The following is a 19,921-nucleotide window of genomic DNA, read 5'->3' as shown; positions in this document are numbered from 1 at the left end:
CACACATTATAGTGCACAAGGACTCAGGTTCAAGCCCCTGGTCCCCACCTGCAAGATGAAAGCTTCGAGTGGTGAGGCAGGTCTGCAGATGTCTTTCTGACTCTTTCCCTCTCTATCTCCCCCTCTCCTCTTAGTTTCTCTCTCTCTATCCAGTAATAAATAAAAAAAATATTTTTAAAGTAACAGTAATAAAATTAAAAGGCCATAAGTGGCTTGGAGAAATATCTCACAAGGTAAGGTGTCTGCAATGTGCTATACACAAGCCAGGTTCAAGTCCCTGAACTACATGGGAAGTGCTACGGAAACAAGAAACTCCAATACCCCAGACCCAAACCCTCTATCTGAATGAAAAAAGTGCAGCCAAGCAATGAAGTCAAACATGTGCAAGGCACCACTTTAAAAAAAAAATGGCGGATCAGGCAGTGGTGCACCTGGTTAAGTATACACTGCAGTGTGCAAGGACTCAGGTTCAAGTCTCTGGTCCCCACCTGCAAGGAGAAAGTTTCAGAGTGGTGATACAGGACTGCAGGTGTCTCTCTGTCTGTCTCTCTCTCTCCAGCTCCCCCATTCCTCTCAATTTCTCTTTGTCTCTGTCCAGTAATAAATAATTTTTTAAAAATAATAATAATAAATGCTAGCAAGCATGTGGAGAAAAGGGGATCTTGTCTAGCCTCTACGGAAAACAGTATGGAAATTTTCTTCCCCCTAAATTTAAAAGTTCTGACGCTGAATCCAACAAATCCCCTAAGAAATGCAAAAACACTCCTCCAAAAAGATACGTACATCCATGTTCACTGGTGGGAACGGAGTTGGAATCCTGTGCATTCTACCAAGAGTGCTATCTCCCAGATCCCTAGAATGTTTTTCTTGTCCTTAATGAGTGGTTCATGGATTACAGAACCTCTGCTGACACATGAATAAAATCTCTCATCTCCCTGTGACACCTGTCTGCAAAACACTCTCACCCCGGATTTAGGCTCTTTGCCACCACCGTGCACCAGGATACCATGTTCTTTGTTGGCGATGGTTTTCTAAACATCTGTTTAGGAGAGAGAGAATGAGAATCAGAGCATCACTCTGGCACATGTGGCCTGAGGGATTGAACTCAGGATTTATGCTTGAGCATTCAACGCTCCGTAGGGATGCCACCTCCCAGACCACAAGGATGCCATGTTTTTAATGCAAATCTATTTCATAAAGTCTTATCAGAGAATAAATTTCTATAGCGCTCCAAATGCACTAGGAAAATGAAAACAGTTAGAGAAAGAAATGTTATTCTCCTATGGACCTCACAAAAGGGGGTCAAATGGGGTTTTGTTTGTTTGTTTGTTTGTTTGTCTTTTCAAATACTTCCAGAGCAGGTCTTTTTCCAATAGTTGTCTCTTTGATGTGTAGAACCAGTGTCAAAGTCCTGGAGGTAAGAAATTCTGACCTCTGCCTTAACCCCTTCTCCTGGCCTAGAACAGTTTGGGGAGTATGTTTTAGCTAATAGGTTTCAGTGAGTCCTCTTTAGCGAGAAAATCAACTTCTTAAAGTAAGAATAAAGTCATCTCTTTGTCATCAATGCATAAACACCCTCTTTTTCCCAACATCCTGGTCTCTCAGTACAAGATGTAACTCTGGTTCACTCCATATCAAGTTCAGAGGTTACAACCATGTAAATTCTCTATAAATACACGATTAAATTTTGGCTTTTTCAGGGGCTGGGCAGTAATGCACCTGGTGAAGCACACAAGTACAAGGATTCAGTTTGAGATTCTGCTCCCCACCTGCAGGGGGGGGAGTTTCACAAGTGGTGAAACAAGTACTTCAGTTATCTCTCCCCACCCCCAACTCAATTTCTCTCTGTCCTATCAAATAAAGAAGAAAAAAGGGGGGGAAATGTCTACCAGTAACAGTGGATTCATCATGCAGGCACTGAGCCCCAGCAATAACCCTGGTGGCAATAAACAATAGTGGAAAATCTTTTGGCTTTTTCTCCTACTAATCTATCTGATATTGATGTTTTCATTTATATTGCTTCAAAAGAACATGGGGACTGGGGGAATTTCATCCTCTGCCTCAACATGAGTATCTCAGTTAAAATTCCACTACTGCATATTCTTTTAAAGAATTATAAAAGATTTTGTGAGGGGAGTCTAGCAGTAGCCCAGTGGGTTAAGCACTGGTGGCACGAAGTGCAAGGACCGGCATAAGGATCCCGGTTCGAGCCCCCAGCTCCCCACCTGTAGGGAGGTCGCTTCACAAGCGGTGAAGCAGGTCTGCAGGTATCTATCTTTCTCTCCCCTCTCTATCTTCTCCTCCTCTCTCCATCCTATCCAACAATGATAACCACAACAATAAAACAATAAAGGGAATAAATAAATAAATATTTTTAAAAAGATTTTGTGAGAAGAAATAACTTTAAAATTTTTAATCTAATTTCCTTTCCACAATTTTTTGCATCTCTTAATGAATTCAAATTCCTTAAATTCTTTAATTGAGGTTTTATTTGTATTTATTTGTTATTAGAGAGAGAGAGAAATTGAGAAGGGAGGGGAAGATAGAGAGGGGGTAAGAGAAACATCTGCAGCACTACTTTATCACTCATGGAGCTTTCCCCTTGCAGGTGGAGACCAGGGGCTTGAACCTGGGTCCTTGTGCACTGTAATGTGTGTGCTTAACCAGGTAGGGCATGCCTGGCCCCTCCTTAAACTCTTAAGTTGCTAGAATGATCTCCAAATTCCTAATGAGCATCTATAGAAAGTATTAACAATAAAAAATGCATAGTATTGGGGGTTTTTGTTTTGCTTGTTTTGGTTTGGGGGTTTTGTTTGTTTTTTTGTTTGTTTACCAAGGGTATGCTCAGCTCTGGCTTACTGTGGTGCAGGGAGATTGAACCTGGGACTTTGAAGCCTCAGGCAGGAGAGTCTGCTTGCATAACCATTATGCTATCCATCTCCCCCAAACTGCATGGTATTTGTAACTATATTTTCTGTACACAGATGAAGTAGTGTAGTTCTAAAATACAACTGCCCAAAATATCCCAGAAGAAACGTGTACAATACAGCCTCCCATTAAGTTAGGCTAGCATCATAAAATTTTACAGGACCTTTTGTTCCCTGCAGATAACATTCCAACACAATCTGTATTCATAGCGGAGGGCTGAAAAATATCAAAAGTGTTGTCATCTTCAGGTCTACTTCTTACTTAAGAACATTTGAATTATTTTCTGTTTGCAAATGGTATGCGCACCTTAGTGCATTTTTGAAAGTGTTTTACTTTTAATCATCTTACTGCTATACTTTCACATTTTCAACAAGTTTAAAATAACAACTACAGAATAAGATAATATCAGTGTAATTTGCATTAGTAATTAAAACTGTGAAAGCTAAGAAACACTGGGAATATAAACAAGGAAATATGTTCACTTGTCTGTTGAATCAATGTCACATTTGTGACTTGTTTTTCATGCTAGTCAGATCTGAATAATGAGAGAAGTTCCTAATTTAACAATGGTTGGCATTTCTCAAATAATCATTTTCCTTAAACTTTACCTCCCTAAGTAGTTGATCACATTGCTTATCATGTATAATGATAATGACTTTTCTTGTCATGGGGGGGACTTTCTAAAGATGATTAATTAATTTTACAAAGGGATGGCTTGTTAATTTACAAGGACTCTGTAAGGAACATTTAGTGTTTTGAATTTATCAGAGTGAAAGAAAATTGATTCTTAAAGAACTGTTTCTTAATTTATTCATAACTGACTTGTATTACTAATGCTCTTCCTTTGTATTTGGGTATTTTAATAACAAAAGAGTAAAACTAGTGTACTTAACTATTTCCAATCTCTACTTGAGTAACTACAAGACCAATACCACAAATTAAACCCTAAGACTAATGTCTTAAACTTTCACCTTTTTTAATTTTTTTATTTTTATGTATTTATTGAATACAGACAACCAGAAACAGAGAGGGAGGTGGGGTGTGGTGACAGAAAGAGAAAAAGATAGACACTTGCAACACGGCTTTACCACTCACAAAGCTTTCCTCTACAGGTGGGGACCTGGGGCTCAAACCCGGGCCCTTAAGCTTTGTAACATGTGCACTCAACCAGGTGCACCACTACCTAGCCCTTAAACTTCCACCTTTTAAAAGTGGTTCTCCGAAATGGGAGTTCATCTAGAAAGTAATTGATCACTTGCAAAATCTTACTGTCACATAGTTGCACTATCTGAAAACTTCTCAACTCAATAAAAACACATCACAATTTTCCCAACAACTATACACTAACATTTCCAAACCCTTTGATATTCTTTGCATATGTATTTGCATAACACCAGCAGCATAAAGCATTTATGCAAATCTCTAGTCTTCCAAAGTGTGTGTGCGTGGGCATGTGCGACAGTGTGTGCATACGCGTGTGCGTGCCTGAGCGCGCGTGCGCGTGCGCGTGCGCGTGCGCGTGCGCGTGCGCGTGTGTGTGTGTGTGTAGCCCAGGAAATGGTACAGAGCATTATACTCTCAAGCAATAGGTCCTGAGCTCAATGTGGCATTAGGTCCTGGCATTACGTGTGCTACCTACAGTGATGCTCTGGTTAATTTTCCTGCTTTCTCTTTCTCTTTCTCTCTCTTTCTCTTTCTCTCTTTCTCTCCCTCCCTCCCTCCTTTCCTCCCTTTTTCCCTCCTTTTCTCCCTCTTTCCCTCCCTCCCTTAGCTATCACTAATAAATAAATAAATAAAAACTACTGATTTTTCTATAGGATCATCTCAGAACAGATCAAGATTTATTATATACATTTTTTTCTATTTCTCTTTAATGAGCAAGAAACAAGTACACCATTTTTTTTCCAATTACAGGCAACTAAAAAAATGAGTGAATTCAATAAGAAAAAGTGAAGATGAGTAAAAGTAAAAAAAAAAAAAAGAGCTTTAAATAGTCAACCTGAGGTAGAGTAAAACACTAATAGCAGGTAAACACAATAGTTTTGACTTAAAAAAAAATTACAATGAGGGAGCTGACAAAATAGCGTAATGGTTATTCCAAGGACTTTCAAGCCACGCCTGCCTCTAACCCTGTTTTTTGTTTTTTGTTTTTTAAAGATTGTATTTATTGAGAAAGATAGTAGGAGAAAGAACTAGACATCACTCTGGTACATGTGCTTCTGGGGATTGAATTCAGGACCTCATGCTTAAAAGTCCAGTGCTTTATCTGCTGCACCACCTCCTAGACCACCTGTTTTTTGTTTGTTTTGTTTTTCCTTTACAAATTTTTTTCTTCTTACTTTCACTTTATTCTGCTGTTTTGTTTTTCTCTCTTTCAGAGCCATGGTCCACCACATGTGTGATTTCACTGTTTCTGAATCAAATCTTTTCCATTCAGAGAAAGACAGACAGACTCTGTAGTACCAGAACTTCCCATAGTGCCCTGGCCTTCTCTTGTGGTGCCATGACTCAAATTTATAACTAATAAAGTCTTAAATAATAAGCCACACCCCTGATCCCCTAGTCATGATATCAGAGAAACAGAAATTCAACTGTTTAATTATTCTGATTGCTCGTGTACTTTTCCCTTCACATTTCTGATTCACTATTTCTGGGGCCTCAATAATTTTATTAAATACTGTATAGCTTTAATAAGTATACCATGTAAATTTGATATCTCAAATAATACCCTTCATATGTGCCATCCACAAAATCCTTTTTATGTATTTTAATCCACAAAACAAGTATGTAAAGGAAATACTAGTGGAAATTTCTAGATGAAATACTGAAGTCTAGAAAAGTTGACATGATTTTAAGACCTCATGCTAATAAAGGTCAGGTTTTCTTACTTATTTATGTATTTTTTTTTTTATAGAGACAGAGAGAAATTGAGAGTGAAGGGGGAGAGAGAAAGAGATCTGTATGAAGCTTCCCTCTCCCCACCCCCGCCACCGCATTGGGGACCAGGGGCTTGAACCTGGATCCTTGTGCACTGTAATGTGTACACTTAACCAAGTGTGCCACCACTTGGGCCTCAGTCAGGTTTTCTTTTCACTATGTTTTGTCATCATTATCTTCATTCTGTTTTTTCATCACTCCACAAACATTTTTATCTGGAAAAGCACATTTTGGCTATAAGTGCAAAGAAAGCATAAATAAGCATTAAGTTCCATCAAATTAAAAATGTAGGGCTTTTAAAAGTAGAATAATCTTACCTAAGTCAATATCTCGAATTCCCATGTACAATTCAAGAAGATCATCAACCCTTTCAATCGCTTTCGCTGTGACTTCAGAGGGCTTTATCAAGAAAAAGAAATAAAGATTAAGAGTTAAAAAGTCCTTACATGAAATCTCTTGAATATGAAAGCAAGCATTGAGGGTGGAGGCAAGAAAAGTCTGATGTGGAGTGTACTTCAGCGTAGTATGCACTTCAGCAGATCTGAATGGAAATGTGCCTAGAATGTGCTCTGTAATTAAATACAAATCAACACAGTAAATATTTGGTTTTAGTGCTGGTGCTAAGTGTCATAAATTCAAAGAAGTCAGAAACAGTCTCCTAGGGCAATTTTGAAAGGAATTAAAAAGGTAGAGAGCCATGGAAGTGAGGGAAAAGGTAGGCAGAAGGTGACTAGAAAAAAATTTAAATGTCTGAGTCAAAGAAGACTTTAAAAAAGTGACTTAATAAAGTTTGTCTGTTTTGTTTCTTTAAATCTTATATTCATTTACTATTGGATAGACAGAGATTAAGAGGTGAGAGGGAGATAGACTGATGGATAGAGAAAGACACCTTCAGCCCTGCTACACCACTCACGAAGTTTTCACCCTGCAGGTGGGGACCAGGGGCTTGAACCTGCATCTTTGCACACTGTAATGAGCATGCTTAATCAGGTGTGCCACCACCTGGCCCCTATGTTTGTTTGTTTTCAAAGACAAGTTTGTGTGAGATTAGCAAGAGAAAAACAGACCCTTAAGTAGAGGGTGATAATCAAAGTCTATGTGAGGTTCAGAGTCTGACAAAAGATCAAAAAGCGTGGTATAGAGACTGCAAGAAGACAGGACCAGGTATAACAAGTCTTAAGGAGTCTGTGTGCCATGAAAAAGGTTTCCATCTTTACTGAGCTGATCAGCCTATCCTAACCTTTTTTTTTTTTTCTTTCTTTTACAATAATGAGCCAAGGCATTGCTCAGTGATATCAGGGATTAAACCCAGACCTCTGAGCCTGAGACATGAAAATCTGATGCATAAGCCACTGTGCTATCTCCTCAGTTTCTCCATGCCATTTCATGGCTCACTCAAACAGTAAAATGTTCACAAAACATTCCCTTATTATATTTTAATGTGTTTTTAATAATTGGTGTTATATTAATATATCATCTACATAGCAAAGGTAGAAATTTTCTAAGAGTGATATTCTGATAAATATATATATGTATTTTTAAGTGATTCAGTAATGGTTAACAAGACTGTAAGGTAACAAGGGTACAATTCCACACAGTTCCCACCTCCAGAGTTCTGTGTCCCATCCCCTCCACTGGAAGCTTCTTTATCCCTCTGTAAGTATGGACAAAAATTCTGATGAAAATTTTTTTAAATAATTTCTGTGGTGTGTTTTACTGGTAGCAAGACATAGTTGTCCTTACCAAGACTATATATAAAACTTTCACCAGAAAGCATGATTGGATAATTATAGCAATCTTTTAAAAGTCTTGGTTTAATATTTGGTAAACTCTGGTTCTACATTCAGTTTATTTCAATACCTATTTTTAAATGGTTTCATAGCTGAAAAATAAACTTTCTAAAGATGTTACTCAACCATGAATACAAATGTACAATTCAAAATTAAATTGAAGAAAAGTACAGTAACTTCAAGACTTTTATAAATGCATCTTGCTTTGCTTCCTCTAAATTTATTTGAATTAGCATTTCATTGCAAATAAAATTTTATTTTTATTCCTCGAGGATATGATTTTTCTCATATTTTTATTTATATGAACTAAGCTTTAAAAATGGTAACAGACATGATATATCATTCTTATTTTCTTTACAGTATATTACTTTAAATAACCTGGATAAAGTCATGGGCTGTGCAAGGTCATTGGTGTTCACTTCTATTTTTCCCAGATACACTACAGTGTAGTCCACACATTTCAGTACACAATTCAACATCAAGTTTTATCTTTCTGCCTCCTAACTGGCTTTTGTTTTACCACCTCCCTTCCACCCACCTATTAATTGCCTCCGTCCAGCCCTCCTCTCTGCTCATCTGAAAGGCTTCCCAATTTGTCTTTCTGCCTGCCTACGGTATTCACACTCCCAAACCTAACCTACTCAACAACCTTCCCACAGAAGCAACAGATTTTTCTAAAGTCCAAAACTGATTATGTTGCTCCCCCCACAATTCTTCCACAGTTTCCCATGATCCTTTGGTCCTTGATATTCTGAACCTGGCCTGTACCTCTGGCACTCCACACTTAAATCTCAAGGATGCTTACAAAATCTCTCAACCCATAAGTGGGTCGTGCTTAGAACACTCTTCTCCTCTTCGTTAAGCCAGCTCAGTCATTCCTCCTGGTGAAACAATCTCCCTTCTTTCCCCATTCCTGACAGAGCTAATGAGCCCTCCTTTCTGCCTCCTGCTTCCTAATAGTTTCCTTTCATGCCTCTCTCTCACCCTTTGAAGGGAAAACAAAATACATGTTCATCTTTGAATCACCAGCACCTACCTAGACAGTTCAGTGTCACAACAAATGCACATTTAACAAAACTTGAGTTCAGAGAGGTAGTTATTTGCACAATTTTTTAAAAAACTGTGCTAGCTTATACTGGAGTGTTTTGTCTCAAAACTAAATCCCTTACTGTTTGAAACCACATTGCCAGTCATTGGTGTCAAATGTAATATTCTCCCCAAACCAGCTTTCCCTCTTATGAACTTTTTTTTTATTATGAGCTATTTTTAACTGCCCTATTTAATGAAGCAGGTTATGTTAATAGGAACAAAATTTCAGATGTTTATCTTTGAATCTTTCTCACCTCCCCAAACACATCTTCAGCTACTCTTTTTCAGCCCAGCACCATATACACAACAAATATTTACAAACCATGTTCATTATTAGAAAACAACCTGTCTCCTGAAGTGACAGGCTTTCCTGCTAACCCTGCTTTTTCTGCACAGTTTTTTTTAATATTTAGTTATTTATTCCCTTTTGTTGTCCTAGTTGTTTTATTACTGTAGTTATTATTGTTGTCATTGTTGGATAGGACAGAGAGAAATGGAGGTAGGAGGGGAAGACAGAGGGGGAGAGAAAGATAGACACCTGCAGACCTGCTTCACTGCCTGTGAAGCGACTCCCTGGCATAAGGAGATTCCTAAGACAACGTGCACTGTGTGCACTAGGTGGCCTCATGTCAGTGCTCCACACTGAAGGTGCCTGCCTGACCTCATTCTGTCAATACCACCTGCCCTCCAGCTTACCGCCTCGCTGCATTTTTGATGTTGTGAGGGAAACCTGCTTCTTTTAATATTTCTATTTATTATTGGATAGAGGCAGAGAAATTGAGAGGGGAAGGGGGAAGAGAGAGAGAGAGAGAAAAAGAGAGACCTACAACCCAGCTCACCACTCCTGAAGCTTTCCCCCTGCAGGTGGGGATCAAGGGCTTGAACTTATGTCCTTGTGCACTGTAATGTGAGCATTTAACCAGGCGCACCGTTGCCTGGCCTGAAACCTGCTTCTTTTATAACTTTAAATCTATACCACATTGCCCCTAATCCCTACTGTCTTCTCCCTTCACACTTTGATCCCCCATTGAACTGTGTTTCTCACTCCAGTTACAATCCAATCAGCAAAATCCTTACTTTAGTCAAGCATAAATTAGTCATTTAATAACTCACTAACTTAGCAAAGATTTGGACTCTGGATGTGCCCTGCTCTACTGCAGTTGCTGGGGATTCAGCAGCAGACAAGCCAGGTAAGTGAAGGGCCCAGATAACAGATAAAAAGAAAACAAAGGCGTGAGTTCCACTGTGTGTTGTGCTTGGAGGAAAATTAAAAAGAAAGAAGACTAAGCAGTGAGAGAGATAAGAGGAATTACTGTTCAAATGAGATATTCAGAAAAGGTGTTTTTATTAAGAATTATTATTTCGTGACAGAGAGAACACTGTCACATATAGTGATAGGAATTGAAACTGGGCTCTACCCACTAAACCACCTTCCCAGCCATGAAATGAACTCCAAAAGAACAAAAAGATGTTTTGTGGATGGAAAACTAAAGAAAATAAGAGACTATGACAAGGGATCATGGCATTGTGACAAATGGACAAAGCTTTCAGGTAGAGGTGACAGCAGTACAAAGACACAGAAGGGGTCTGGAGTGTTTGGGGACCAAACTCATATAGCTGAAGAAGTAAAGGGATCCAAGGGAAAGTAGCTGGAGGTGAGATCAGGGGGGGAAAAAAACAGTCACTGACCTTGAAGGTTGTACTGCAGATAAAGCAATGAACTCACAAGCATGAAGAAGTCCTGAGTTCAATCCCTGACATCACACATGCCAGAATGATTCTCTCTCTGTCTCTCTCTCTCTCTCTCACACACACACACACACACACACACACAAACTAATAAATGCACATGCTATCATATGCAAAGACCTGGGTTCAAGACCCCCCTCCCTACCTGTAGGGGGCGATATTTCACAGGTTGTGAAACAGGTCTGCAGGTGTCTTATCTTTCGCTCTCCCTCTCTTCCCTACACTCCCTTCTCAATTTCTCTGTCCTAGCCAATTAAAAAGAAAAGAAACTGTTGGTCTGGCTTCTAAATTCTGCTTCTAAGACCCCTTCTGTTTCATTGGTTTAATCCCCCCCTGCTTAACATTGTATTCTATTTACATAACCACTGTTAACTAAGCACCGCCCTGCCTCCAGGGCATTGGTTTAATCCTCACTGTTCTGCATGCTTTTTCCTTCTCTCCACCCCCTATCCTACGTACATCCTCTTCAGACCTGACTCTTCCGCCTCAGGATATATAAGGACAAGATTGTGATTAGAGATAGCTTAGATTGCGCTGCGTTCCACATGAATAAAGACTGAACTCCATACCACTCAGCCATGAGTCGATGGTCATCTCTCTCTCCTGCCCATGAAGCTAACCTGGCAAGAAACTTTTTAAAAAAGAAAAAAAATGCCATTAGGAGTGGTGGATTTATAGTGCTGGCACCAAGCCTTAGCAACAACACTGGTGGCAGGGGGAAAAAAAAAAAAAAAAGAAAAAAAGCAGGAGGAGGAGGAAGAAGGATAGGGGAAGAGGGGGAAGGGAGGAGGAGGAGCGAAAGAAGAAAACTGCAGGGTCATGTTATATTGCTGTCTGAGGACTTGAACGGTTATTCTGAGTGACACAGGGAGTCTCCAGAAGAATGCATTATTACTAAAACAGCAATCTCCTTTGTGTTTTTAAAGGCAATCTGGCTGTTCTACTAAGCAAAGATGGGAAGAAGGCAAGGATGAGCACAAGAACACGAAACAGAAGATGACTGCAAGGTTCAGGATAAAATACTGGTGTCCGTTAAAGTGGCTGGGATAGAGATGATGGAGAAGATGTGTGAAATTCTGATAATGTTTTTATCTATTTTATTATTATTATTATTATTATTATTATGCACAGAAGAGTGAAGGACAGCTGATGTTGGGGGTTGAAGGTGACTTTCTGGAGAAAATACTAAGAGATAAAGAATTTACTCTAATAGTAACTATCTTTCATGCCTTTAGCACAAGGGTTGTTCTTTATTTCAAAACCTCCAGAAAGATTCAGAAATTGGGGGCTAGTCATCTGCTTCCTAAGACACAGGTAACCTTATTTGAAATTCTGGTAATGTTGTGATTGTGGGGCAAGGGGGCATAAAAGGGGAGAAACAATAGGGATTACAGAAACTTTTACCTAAGAAAACTGGCAATGAATGTAACGTGGGGGGGGGGATGTTAAACACATACGTTACCTTTTGTGGGTCAGTTAAGCATACACATTGCCATGTGTGAAGGTCCGGGTTCAAGCCCTGGCTCCCAACATGCAGGGGAGGAGGCTTCACTAGTGGTGAAGCAGGTCTGCAGGTGTTTCTCTGTCTCTCTTCCTCTCTATCTAGCCCCTCCCCCTCAATTTCTCCTTGTCCTATCCAAAAGAAAAAAATGGTCACCAGTAACAATTAAAATAAATAAGCAAGAGGCTCTGAGTCATTTCCTTGGATCTCAGAGAGGTTTCATTTGGTTTCTTCTACATTTCTAAGCCACTTCAGATATCTATAGACACTAGAAAAGGTTTTCTCAAAGGCGACAAGAATGTCTGTAGATAGCAGTCACTTCTCACATATTAAGCATCTCTAAGTCCTACAGTAACTAGCATATTGTGTAAATAGACAACGAATAAAGGGGCCAGGCAGTGGGACATCTGGTTAAGCACACTCATTATAATGCACAACAACCCGGGTTTAAGCCCCTAGTCCCCACCTGCAGGGGGAAAGCTTCATGAGCAGTGAAGCAGGTCTGTAGGTGCGTCTCTCTGTCTCTCTCCCTCTCTGTGTCCCCCTTCCCTCTCAATTTCTCTCTGCCTCTATCCAATAATAAACAAACTTTTAAAAATTTAAAGTAAATAAATTCAGCTGCTTGACAATGAATAAAGTCCATTTTTCGAAGCAAAACGTATAGCGTTTCCTTTAATTTCCTGATCCTCTTTCGATTTCTAGCTCACGCATCAGTGGTAATGCGCACATATTTCCTAGTAGAATGGGAAATGAATACACTTACCACTTCTTCCACGGTGGCTGGGCCTTTTGATCTCAGGCGAAGAGTTCCCCTTCCAGTGCCAACTTTTCCTCCTGACAATGTCTTTGCTACTGACCTTGGCCCTATTTCTATAAAAATATAGTGAAAAGGGATATGTGCTTATGTTCAGAAAGAATTCCAAGACATTGCTGCAAAAAAGAAAAACACCTAATCTAGTTTTCAACACAAAAGTACATACAGTTAAGATTTGATAGAAGATGTGCTTTCTTACAGAATTTTCCAGTATGGAATAAATTCACCTGCCACCCATTATTCTTACTTCGGATTATCATTGAGAGTTCTGACCTCAAAATATAAAGGGAATATATGAAATTTACAGATAAGAAACATCTGAAGTTGTAAGGCATCCAAAATAAAACAGTGGCTGTTTCGCTTATCTGAGAGAAGAGGGAAGAGAAAAACTTGGAAGTAGGAAGTGTAGGGGTGACTTAGAAAGGAAGTGAAGGCAAGGCTGGGTAGTGGTGAAGTTAGTTGAGTGCACATGTTACAGTGCACAAGGACCTAGGTTCGAGCCCCTGGTCCCCACCTGCAGAGGGGAAAGCTTTGCAAGTGAGTGGTGAAGTAGTGTTACAGGTATCTCTGTCTCTCTCCCTCTCTATCACCCCTTTCCCTCTCAATTTCTGGCTGTCTCTACCCAATAAATAAAGATAATTTTTAAGAGGAAGTAATTTAAATAATTTTAAAAAGGAAGTAAAGGCAAGACTCTTGAATAAGTTATAGCAACAAAGAAGGCAAATTATAGCCCTCATTTTAGAAAAAAGGAAAGTGAACTTCAGAAGTAGGGTTATGCGCACATAGTATGAAATGCAAGGACCTGTGAAAGGATACTGGTTCGAGCCCCTCAGCCCCCCACCTGCAGGGGGGTCACTTTGCAAGCAGTGAAGCAGGTCTGCAGGTGTCTATCTTTATCTCTCCCCCCTTCCTCTCTCAATTTCTCTCTTCCCTATACAATAAAATGGAAAAAAAAATGGCCTCCAGGAGCAGTGGATTCATACATGGTGCTGGCATGAAGCCCCAGTGATAACCCTGGAGGCAAAAAAAAAAAAAAAAGTTTTTTTAAAAGTTCTTGAGACACAGACATCAAATGGCCTAAAAATCCTATTTTGAATGACAGAATTTAGGATAATTTCTATCTGCAGCAAGTACTGCCTTGCTATTAAGAATTTGTTCCAAAGTGATCTAGAAATTATACATATTAATTTAAATCTGTGCTGGGGGTGGGGGTGGGGGTGGGGTGGGAGAGAGCTCACCCAGTAGTGCTCACACGTTAGCATTCAGGAAGACCTGGGATCCAGCCCCTAGGCTCACCATAAGCTTCGTGAACAGTGGAACAGTGCTACAGTGTCTAGCCTTCTCTTTGTGCCTCTCTCTCCCTCTCTGCCTCTCACCCTCTGCTTTAAAGAGAGCAAGAGGGGGAGTCGGGGGGTAGCATAGCGGGTTAAGCGCACGTGGCACAAAGCGCAAGGACCAGTGTAAGGATCCCGGTTTGAGCCCCTGGCTCCCCACCTGCAGGGGAGTCGCTTCACAAACAGTGAAGTAGGTCTGCAGGTGTCTATCTTTCTCTCCCCCTCTCTGCGTTCCCCTCCTCTCTCCATTTCTCTCTGTCCTATCCAATAACGACGACAGCAACAACAACAAAAAGGCAACAAAAGGGAAAATAAATAAATATAAAAAAATTTTAAAGAGAGAGAGACAGCAAGAGGCAGTCAGGAAATAGCATACCAGGTTAAGTGCACACATTACAGTGTGCAAGGACACAGGGTCAAGCCCCTAGTCCCCACCTGCAGGGGGGAAAGCTTCATGAGTGGTGAAGCAGTGCTGCAGATGTCTCTCTGTCTCTCTCCCCACCTACCTCCCTCCCCTCTCAAGTTCTTTCTGTCTCTATCCAATAATAAATAAATAAAGTTTTTTTAAAAATAGGAGAGTAGGAAAGCTTACAGGAATAGTGGAATCATGCCCCAATGAAAACACTGGAAGAGGAAGAAAGGGAACAAACTTGGGACATAGATTTCCCAAAATGTAAAACATCTTTTCTTCTGGCAGTGAAATTATGAAACAAGATCGTGTAACAAGGAAACTAGACCCCCTGCAAGCAAAAAAAAAAAAAAAAAAAAACCTATAAATGGTGCCTATTATGTTGATGCTTAGAAAGGAAACCAGCTATTAAAGAAATGAGAGCTACATCAGCAAATCTGCAGTGTTGCCTTGCCAAGTACAGTGAACCCTGTCTGAGGGAACAATGGAATCACAGAAGCAAATACTCAACACAGTTTCCAAGAGTGCCCAAGGGAGAGATGAGGTCATCCTGTTACCAGCACTGTTCAGAATCCTGTACTGCCTAAGCAATGCAACTGAAATCATGTAGTCATGGTCTTTCATCTCTTTCTTTTGCTAAGCATAATCACCTCCAGTTCTATCCATTTTGTCCCAAAGGACACAGTATCATCTTTTTGGATTGTAGAGTAGTATTCCATGGAATACATATCCCATAGCTTCTTCAGCCAGGCTCCTGTTGATGGGCATTTAGGATGCTTTCACTGTTTGGCTATTGTGAATAATGCACTGGGGGCTGGGTGGTGGCGCACCTGCGTGAGCACACATGTCACAATGCGCAAGGACTCAGGTTTGAGCCCCTAGTCCCCACCTACAGGGGGAAAGCTTCACAAGTGGTTAAGCAGTACTGCAGGTGTCTCTCTGTCTCTCACCCTCTCTATCCCTCCCTTCCCTCTCAATTTCTGACTGTCTCTATCCAATAAATAAAGATAATAAAAAACAATTTTTAAAGAAAAAATCTGATTCCTTTTAAAAACTAATAATAATACAGTTGTTAATAACCTCTTCTAATTAGTGTTTGAGCATCCCACTGGATAAATGCCTGAGTGGTATTGCTGGATTATAATAAGGTAAGTCCATTTTTTTATTTGTTCAAGGATGCTCAATACAGTCTTCCAAAGGGGCTGTACCAGTTTGCATTCCCACCAGCAGTGTAGAAGAATTCCTTTTTCTCCACAACCTCTCCAACATTGTCATTTCCTGGTGTGCTGATGTAAGCCATTCTCTCAGGAGTGAGATAGTATCTCAACCTAGTTTTAATTTGAATTTCTCTAATGATAAGTGAAATGGAGCATTTCTTCATGTATCTGTGTCCCGTGTGTATTTTTTTTTTCTCATTCTTAGATAGAAATAGAGAGAAACTGAGAGAAGGGGAGATAGAGAGGGAAGAACTTGAACTTAGGGCCTTGTGCACTGTAACGTGTATTCTTAAGCAGGTGTACCACTGCCTGGCCCATGTGTATCTCTTCTTTAGAAAACTGCTTAGTTCTTTGGCTCTTTTTTATTGGGTTGTTTTTGCTTCTTTTTTTTTTTTTTCTTTTTGTAGATCTGTACCAATTCTGGGTAGATGTTTGGTATTAGTCACTTGTCTGGTGTGTGATGTGCAAATATCTTTTCCCATTTACTTGGTTGGTTATCCTTGTGTAGTTTGCTTTTAATGTATGGAAGTTTTTTAGTTTCATGTGGTCCCATTGATTTATTCTTGATTTCATCTCCCATAACCAGCATCCCCAAATACATCTTTGATGTGAAGGTCCTACAAAAATTCACCAACATTTTCTTCCATAAATTTTAGATTTCTGATTAAAGATCTACCTAGGTCTTTAATCCATTTTGATTTGACCTTGGTATATGGTGTTAAGTGGGGCTCTATTTTCACTTTTCTGCATGTGGCTGTCCAATTTTCCCAGTGCCACCTGTTGAAGAGACCTTCTTTACCCCCATTGAGTGGTTTTGGCACCTTTGTCATAGATTAGATGGTTGTATATGCTTGGGCTCACTTCTGTACTTTTGATTCTGCTCTATTGAGCCAAGTGTTCATTTGAATTCCAGTACCATGCAGTTTTGATTACTATCGCTTTGTAGTATAAACTGAAGTTGGGGGGAGTGACACCTCCATATTTTTCCTTTTTTCTCAGAAGTGCTTTGGCAATTCATGGCCTTTTGTGGTTTCACATAAATTTTTGGACAAGTTATTCAATTTGCTTGAAAAAAAATGCCATCATAATTTTAATAGATATTGCATTGAAATCGTAGATTGCTTTTGGTAGAATGGCCATTTTAATAATATTTATTCTTCCAATCCAGGAACAGAGAATGTTCTTCCACTTCTGTGTGTCCTTCTCTACTTCTTTTTTTATTTATTTAAGAAAGGAGACATTAACAAAACTGTAGGATAGGAGGGATACAACTCCACATAATTCCCACCACCCGGTCTCCATATCCCATCCCCTCCCCAATAGCTCTCCCATTCTCTATCCCTCTGGGAGCATGGACCCAGGGTCATTGTGGGTTGCAGAAGGTGGAAGGTCTGGCTTCTGTAATTGCTTCCCTGCTGATGCCCTATAGTTTTCATTATAAATGTCCTTCACCTCCTTTGTGAGATTCACCTCTTTGGGGTTCCACTGTAAATGGGGTTGAGTCTTTTATTTCCCTTTCCTCTGACTCCATAGTACAGAGATGCCACAGACTTATGTGTATTGATTTTGAATCCTGCTACTATACTGAATTTATTATTTCCAGTAGTTTTGGGGGGAAGCCTTTGGGGTCCTCTATGTATATCATTATGTCATCAGGAAATAGTGATTGTTTTATTTCTTTTCCAATCTGTATGCTTTTGATACCTTTCTTGTCTGAATGTGGTGGCAAGGACCTTGAGAACTATGCTGAATAGTCTGGTTCCTGATTTTAGGGAGAAAGCTTTCAGTTTCTCCCCATCGAGAAGACATTAGCTGTGGGTTTGTCTTACTTGGAATACTACTCAGCTATTAAAAATGGTGATTTCACTGGTTTTTTTGCCCATCTTGGATGGAGCATATTAAGTGAGATAAGTCAGAAACAGAAGGATAAATATGGGATGATCTCACTCATAGGCAGAAGTCAAAAAACAAGAACAGAAGTGAAAGCACTAAGCAGAACTTGGACTGGAGTTGGTACTACACCAAAGTAAAAGACTGGGGTAGGTGGGGTTGAGGATTCAGATCCTGGAACATGATGACAGAGGGCCTAGTGGGGGTTGTATTGTTCTGTGGAAAACTGAGAAATGTTATGCATGTACAAACTATTATATTTACTGTCAACTATAAAACTTTAATCCCCCTGACAGAGGACCTAATATAACCTAGTGGGGCTTATATTATGTGGAAAACTGGAAAATATTATGCATGTAAAAACTATTGCATTTACTGTCGAATGTAAAACATTAATTTCCCAATAAAGAAAAAAATTAATTCCCCAATAAATTTTTTAAATTATTTTTTTAAATAAATTAAATAAATAAATGGGTTTTGGGTCTTGTCAAATGCCTTTCTGACATCAATTAATATAACTATGTGACCATTTCCTTTGCTAAGCTGTGCTTTTCTCCTTCAGTGTCAGACAATAAACTCGGGGCCTCACACATACTTGATACCACTGCCAACAGCCTCCCCAGGGCAACCTGTTATTACTTGATTTGACAGAGAGGAGAGAGAGAGAGAGAGAGCCCACAGTACTGCTCCATGACCCACAAAGCTCCTCTAGTGCTCTGCGTGGTGCTCCTATTCGATGCCACAGCTTAAACCCAAGGTCTCATTCAGTATAAGGCCTGTGCTATGGGAGGGAACTATGTCCCAGCCCAAAGCTATAACTTTCAAAGCAGTTTTAATATCCTAGCAAAATTTAGTACGAATACTGATATTTTCCAGACACTTCCTGCCACTGCACACGCCCACCCTAACTACTACCAACTCATCACTTATTAACAATGAACCTACATTGACACATCATTACTCAGTGTCCATAGTCTACGGTTGGGCTCGTTCTTGGCTTTGTACAGTCTGGGTTTAGAAAACTGCATGTCTCTGCAAGTATAGCACCATACAGAGTAGTTTCAGTGCCTCAATAATCCTCTGTGCTCTGCCTATACACCGTAATTTTATTCCTAATTTCAAGTCATCTCCTCAAAAATGGTTATTTCAAAACTAACCACTTGGTGGCACCAAAGCAAAAGTTAACATTTCAGTTTGGAGACATCCGCATCTACAGGAAGGTAGAGGAAAACAGAAGCCATGTTTCTTCTTGATCCTATCACTGGTGGAGAGAAAACAACCATTTTATACATAAAAATAGGCAGAGAGGTGGTGTTCACTCACGGGGGGGGGGGGGGAATAAATAAAATGCAAGTTCCAGGAGTCGGGCGGTAGCGCAGCGGGTTAAGCGCATGTGGCGCAAAGCACAAGGACCAGAGTAAGCATCCCGTTCGCCCCCAGGCTCTCCACCTGCAGGGCAGTCGCTTCACAGGCGGTGAAACAGGTCTGCAGGTGTCTATTTTTCTCTCCCCCTCTCTGTCTTCCCCTCCTTTCTCCATTTTTCTCTGTCCTATCCAACAGCAATAACTATAACAATGAAACAAGGGCAACAAAAGGGAATAAATAAATATTTTTTTTAAATGCAAGTTCCATGATTTTTCTTAAATACTTTTAGTCTGGCCTATGCATGCCTCATCAGGCATAAACCTAAATCAGTTACTTCATTTTCCATCATGAAGTGGATCTTCATGAAGCCTTTATTGAGACTAAAAGAGAAGAGAACACCAGAAATCAGCCTGCAAAATACAGTATTCACTAAATTCAGGCCTCCCCACTGCTGAAAGCAAAGAACCTGCCGGTTGCAAGGTCACTTAGGTCACAAAACACACAACTTGTGGGGGTACAGTGCTCCCATGGTTGAGTTTGACATGCCAAGAAGCAATCAAGTTTGTTCCCAACCTCTTCTGTAGCAATTTCCTGTTACTCTCGATCATGGAATTTAATTTAAAAGCTGATTGACAGAAGGATCTAGGACATGAGCATCTGTACAGAGCCATTTTACAATGATCTTCTTAAGTATTTGTTCAACAGGAAAAGTGCATAAGATACATGTATCTGAAAAATAAAATATTCTTGTCTTGTTCATACTAGTCAAATAAATGATTAAAATGTCAGAGAATGAGATGAGTTGATGATGTAAGTGTGGAATAAGAAGTTATTATTGCTATGAAAATTAGGTTAGCTGCTTTGGGAGGATGCCATTAAAGTTTTTTTTTTTTTTTTT

At 39.8% G+C, this 19,921-nt stretch overlaps 1 protein-coding gene across 3 annotated transcripts in view; it reads right to left on the bottom strand.

Annotated features, from left to right (window-relative positions):
- Window positions 1–19,921, bottom strand: part of GIPC2 (GIPC PDZ domain containing family member 2) — a 117,480-nt gene that overhangs the window by 4,989 nt on the left and 92,570 nt on the right. For all 3 annotated transcript variants that reach the window (XM_060202200.1, XM_060202199.1, XM_060202201.1), the window contains 2 exons: window positions 12,758–12,864; window positions 6,183–6,264 (listed from right to left, as the gene is read on the bottom strand). In XM_060202200.1, the coding sequence (XP_060058183.1) occupies window positions 6,183–6,264; window positions 12,758–12,864 (189 nt within the window). The remainder of the gene's footprint in view (window positions 1–6,182; window positions 6,265–12,757; window positions 12,865–19,921) is intronic.

Source organism: Erinaceus europaeus, chromosome 11 (assembly GCF_950295315.1).
Source record: "Erinaceus europaeus chromosome 11, mEriEur2.1, whole genome shotgun sequence".
In the NCBI taxonomy this organism is placed as follows: domain Eukaryota; kingdom Metazoa; phylum Chordata; class Mammalia; order Eulipotyphla; family Erinaceidae; genus Erinaceus; species Erinaceus europaeus.
This window is presented reverse-complemented; position numbering and strand designations above follow the sequence as displayed.